This window comes from Cebus imitator, unplaced genomic scaffold (genome assembly GCF_001604975.1).
Source record: "Cebus imitator isolate Cc_AM_T3 unplaced genomic scaffold, Cebus_imitator-1.0 Scaffold54, whole genome shotgun sequence".
NCBI classification, from domain to species: domain Eukaryota; kingdom Metazoa; phylum Chordata; class Mammalia; order Primates; family Cebidae; genus Cebus; species Cebus imitator.
This window is the reverse complement of record NW_016107369.1, coordinates 6,201,621-6,206,988: the sequence shown is the minus strand read 5'-3', so window position 1 is coordinate 6,206,988 and position 5,368 is coordinate 6,201,621. Positions and strand designations below refer to the sequence as shown.

The 5,368-nt window shown below is 50.2% G+C and overlaps 1 protein-coding gene across 3 annotated transcripts in view; it reads right to left on the bottom strand.

The window, feature by feature from the left end:
- Positions 1-3,414: 3,414 nt before the first annotated feature.
- Positions 3,415-5,368, bottom strand: part of ZFYVE1 (zinc finger FYVE-type containing 1) — a 55,269-nt gene continuing 53,315 nt past the window's right edge. For 2 of the 3 annotated variants that reach the window (XM_017528722.2, XM_037738563.1), the window contains exon 12: positions 3,415-3,792. In XM_017528722.2, coding sequence (XP_017384211.1) covers positions 3,542-3,792 — 251 coding nt within the window. In that variant the 3' untranslated portion in view covers positions 3,415-3,541. Of the gene's footprint in view, positions 5,087-5,368 lie in introns of all 3 variants that reach the window. The other variant, XM_017528723.2, reaches the window with a different exon arrangement.

The following is a 5,368-nucleotide window of genomic DNA, read 5'->3' as shown; positions in this document are numbered from 1 at the left end:
TTGACCTCGTGATCCACCCGCCTCGGCCTCCCAAAGTACTGGGATTACAGGCTTGAGCCACCGCGCCCGGCCACATTTTTCTTTTTTTTTAGACAAGGTCTCACTCTGTCGCCCAGGCTAGAGTACAGCGGGTGTGATCTTGGCTCACTGCAGCTGCAGTCTTGACCTCCCAGGCTCAAACAATCCTCCCACCTCAGCCTCCTGAGTAGCAGGGATTACAGGTGTGCACCACCTCAACTGGCTTTTGAGGTTTGGGGGTTTCTTTTTATGTAGAGAAGGGATTTTGCCATGTTGCTCAGGTTGGTCTAGAACTCACTTTGGCCTCCCAAAGCACTGGGATTACAGGTGTGAGCCACTGTGCCTGGCCTTGAAGGGTTTTCCATTTTGCCCTACTCCCCAGGTGACAATGAAAGGTAGCAAATGAGCAGGTGATTGTGACGGCAGCACTGAGCTGTGATAGACCCCTTGCTAACTAGCCCAGTGTCTGCTTGCTTATAGCCTTCTAGAGGTGACAATCAATGGCACACAGTGGTTATCAAAAATGCCCACAAATACTGGCCGGGTGCGGTGGCTCACGCCTGTAATCCCAGCACTTTGGAAGGCCAAGGTGGGCAGATCACTAGAGGTCAGGCATTCAAGACCAACCTGGCCAACATGGTGAAACCCCGTCTCTACTGAAAATACAAAAATTAAAATACAAAAAAAAAAAGAGAGAAGTGCTGAGATTTTGTACAGTAACTAAAACATCCTATTCATGATAAGATTACAGATTACGACTGTAGGTTCCATTGTCTCTCCCTAATGATGGTAGGTCTGAAGTAGAAAATGCAAATATAGCTGCGAAATTAACATTCAATCAAAATTTTTTCAACAATTGGAAGCTGGCCAGGAGCAGTGGCTCACGACTATAACTCTAATCCCAGCACTTTGGGAGTCCAAGGCAGCAGATTGCTTGAGCCCAGGAGTTCAAGACCAGTGTGGGCAACATGGTAAAACCCCATCTCTATAAAATTTTTAAAAACTGGAAGCTTAGCTCGTGTTATAGGCTAGATCAACTTGCTTAATCTTTGAGCCAGTGAGTCTTTTTAGTGAAAAATAAAGTTGCTGTTAGTGACAAAGTGTTACTGCCCTTGGCCATGAGAACCTCTGAGCCAATGGAAATGATCAAAGCTAAATAAGCTTCCAGACAACACTAGCAGGTACCTTGATTCTCAACTTTCCTCTTTTTACTTTGAGACAGAGTCTTGCTCTGTCACCAGGCTGGAGTGCAGTGGCGCAATCTCAGCCCACTGCAACCTCCACCTCTTGGGTTCAAGCAAGTCTCTTGCCTCAACTTCCGTGCATGCCAGCACGCCAGCTAATTTTTTTGTATTTTTAGTAGAGATGGGGTTTCACCATGTTGGCCAGAATGGTTTTGCTCTCTTGACCTTTTGATCCACCCCACCTTGGCCTCCCAAAGTGCTGGGTTAACAGGCGTGAGCTGCCACGTCTGGCCAATTCTTAACTTTCCCCTTAAGGAAAACGTACTGACTTTACCTGGAAATGCAAAAGAATCCACAAGCTGTGAAGGGGAAGGAAAACGGGGAGAAGCTCTACAGTGTGATGGTGGTAGAAAGGGTCCGAACCTGCCGGGACTCAGGCCAGCTGGGAGTGTGCCCAGCCATGCTGGGCTTTTGATCCTCTAGGAGTCAGTGTAATAGGCTGTCAGATGAGAACACTACTGCAGCCCTTCCAGTGTGGTTGTGAGAATTAACCATGTGAAGCTTCTAGCATAGCACCAGGCACCTAAATATTGGTTCTCTTTGCTTTTCCAGTTCCCAAATAAATCAGCAGTTAAACCCTAGGGATGTGTAAGGATCCCACTGGGTCTCAGGAGACCATGTCATTCTCAGCCCCAAGTTGCAACCTCCAGTCACAGCCCTCAAGGACATGTTCAACCACTGTCTCTACTTATGAGCAAGTCTTTCAAACCTGAAAGTGATCAAAAGCCTTTACATGGCATCGCCGAAAAGGAGAGGGGACTAAACTCTGTTACTACATGTAAGGATAGTGGTTACTCCTGGTGCAGGGAGGGACCAGGAGTTCTTGGAGGACAGCCATGTTCTGTCTCTTAATCTGGGTGCTGATTTGTTATGCAGTATTCAGTTTGAGAAAATCAAGCTGAAATATAGATGTATAATGTAATAGTTCAATAGGTTTGGGTTTTTTCATTGTTTTTTTGAGACAAAGTCTCACTGTTGCCCAGGCTGGAGTACAGTGGTGCGATCTCGGCTCACTGCAACCTCTGCCTCCTGGGCTCAAGCAATTCTCCTGCCTCAGTCTCTGAGTAGCTGGGATTACAGGCAACTGCCACCATGCCTGGCAAATTTTTGTTTTTTTAGTAGAGATGGGGTTTCACTATCTTGGCCAGGCTGGTCTTGAACTCCTGACCTCATGATCCACCCACTTTGGCCTCCCAAAGTGCTGGGATTACAGGCGTGAGCCACTGTGCCCAGCCTATAGGTTTGCTTTTATTGTTGAGGCAGGGTCTCACTCTGTCACCCAGGCTGGAATACAGTGGTGTCTCCCAGGCTCAAGTAATCCTCCTACCTTGGCCTCCCAAGTAAATGGAATTACAGATGTGCACTGCCACACCCAGCTTTTTGGGATGTTTTTGTTTTCTTGGTAGAGATGGGGTTGGCTTGCCACATTGCCCAGGCTAGTCTCGAATTCCTGGGCTTAAGTGATCCGCTCACCTTGGCCTCCCAAAGTGCTGGGATTATAGGTATGAGTAACCACGCCTAGCCAAGAATATGTATTTTAAACCTAGAGACTGAAAATCAGGAGGCAATACCCCATTTCTTATCTACCGTACGAGAGGATTCCTCAACAGACCTTGACCCAATAGCTGCCAGAGTGAAACCTGGAGAACACAGACTGTGAAACTACTACTGCTGAGCCCTGCTCAGCCGATGCCACGGCTCCTCCAACCCCAGCCGCAGAAAGGCCTGCGGAATAGCTCTAAGTACAGGATAAGTGATGAGTGAGAACACGGGGGCCCTCTAGTCACTAGAGAGAATTCTGTGACTGTCAGCTACTGCCTTCCCTAAACAAACGAATATTCATAATAGCCACAAAGCCCTGGCCCCAGTCAGCACACTCATCTGGGTGGGCCGTGCTATCTATCAAAGGGCTGGGGAAGCAGGCCGTGGTCAGGACACCCACATCCACTCCACAGGACAATGGCTTGGGAGTACATGGCAATGGTTTTTAAGTTCTTATTTGTCAAAGTCATAGACTGCAGTATTTGCAGATAAAATATTACCACCCTAGAAACATGCCCCATACTTGGCTTCTGCTCTGATGGCCACCATCAGCCGAAGAGAAGACGGTGGCCAGAGGCACTGATGGGAGAGGAAAAAGCCAGCACAGTCAAGATGCAGGAAGGTTCCTTTATGATGGCGAATTTGATGGTACACAGTTCTAGAGTAGGGCCCAGTCACTGGGCCCCAGGAGGCAGCAGGAGCAGGTCTGAGAGGGACGACACACCCCAGGGCACCTGTCACACTGATACATGCACCAGGGATGACCGCCCTTGTACCTCCCTGCAGCTCAACCCGCCCAGCAGTTCAGTCACGAATTCTGCTTCATTCTTCATGTTTGGCCACTGAAGATCAAATCCACCACGATGATAGGGTTTCAGCACAACAGGCTCTTTCCAGTCACGACAGTCAGAGATGTCCAGGCTCTTGAGGTGAAACCACAGTTCCTTTCTCTTGCGAGGACCAAAAAGATAAATTTTTTCTTTATGATCTGCTGAAATATTTATATAGACTTTAAAAAAGCAACTAACAGTCAGTCCATTCTGTGCTCTGTTTCCCTGGAAGGTTTCTCATGATCGCCCCTCCGAGAGCTAGAGGGGTTGTGTGTCTGGGAACAAAGAATTAAGACACTTTTTTAAAATAAGCAATGAAAATCCTAGTGAGACACTCAGAAGCGGATGGTGGGCTGGAGGGGGGCGGGGGGTGGGAGGCAGGTGCTGCGACTGAGGAGCTGGGTGCTGCCTTTTGTGAAAGCCAAGTGGAGACAGAAGCATCGGGGCAGGAAGCTCTGCCAGGGAAGGCCCAGTTCCTTCCTTGCTCTTCCCTGGGGGACGCGGGACAGCATGGCCCCTGCCTTTCCACTTCTCAGGGACGAAGACCCGACCTCTGACCCTCCACCCACTCCGGTGACCTGCACGCTAAGTTGGGTGGTCTCTGACAAACAGGCTTAAGCCAAGAATTGGGGTTTGACTCCCAGAAGACCCAGGTAGAATTCCCTTCAGGCCGTTTCAGGCAGCAAGGACCTGGGAGGCTCACTCCCCAGGCAGCTGAGAGGTGTGGAGGGAAGAGCCAGGGCCAGGAGAGGCTTCCAAGGCTCCGAGATCAGCAGCAGAAGGTGCCAGCCACGTGGCGGCCGTGAGCCTGGCTCGGCTCTGTGAGGAAGACCTGCTGCCGCTGCCACCTCACCCTGTGCTGGGGAGACCGTATGAGGTCTCCACAGCCAGCAGCAGCCTCGATACACCCCGAGTTCCTTTCATATGTATATATGGAGAGAGATATATACACACATATATTCATTATTTTTAACTGAAATAAATGCAACGGATCAGGTTCATTCCCCTTTGCTGGGAGTTGCTCAGTCCTCTGCCCTGAGGGGTTCACGCCTTCGGGCCGGCCGCCAGGCTCACCCCCGCTGAGGGAAAGTGGCCCTGGGATGAGGAAAGGAGAGGACACACACCACAGCAGGTGACCGGGAGGAAGGCCTACCTCGAGAGACTGTTTCTAACCCTGAGAACCTAAGGAATTTTGAAGGACTCGGACAGGGGGCTGGGGTTAAAGGTCACCAGGCTTTTTATTGCAATTGAAGCAGACTCGGACGGGATGGTCCCAGCCACGAGAAGGGACAGCCCGGCGGTCATGGGAGCACTCGTCACAGAAGCCCTGTCCGCAGGCCCGGCAGTGGTGCTTGGACAGCTTGATGCTGAACTCCTTCCGGCAATTGTGGCAGTGCAGGATTTCGTGGTCAGGCACCCAGTACGCAGGCCTGGCCGCATCCTTTACCAGACCTATGGCAGGGGACAATGATCAGGACACCCAAAACCCAATACCCTGAGTTCCAACTGGCAAGAGGGCATCCTCAGATGCTTACTGGCTTGTAATCCCAACTGCATACAGAACTGCTTACAGGGCTTTTTAAAAATGCAGATGCCTGGCCAGGCACGGTGGTTCAAGCCTGTAATCCCAGCACTTTGGGAGGCTGAGGCAGGTGGATCACGAGGTCAAGAGATCGAGACCATCCTGGTCAACATGGTGAAACCCCGTCTCTACTAAAAATACAAAAAACATTA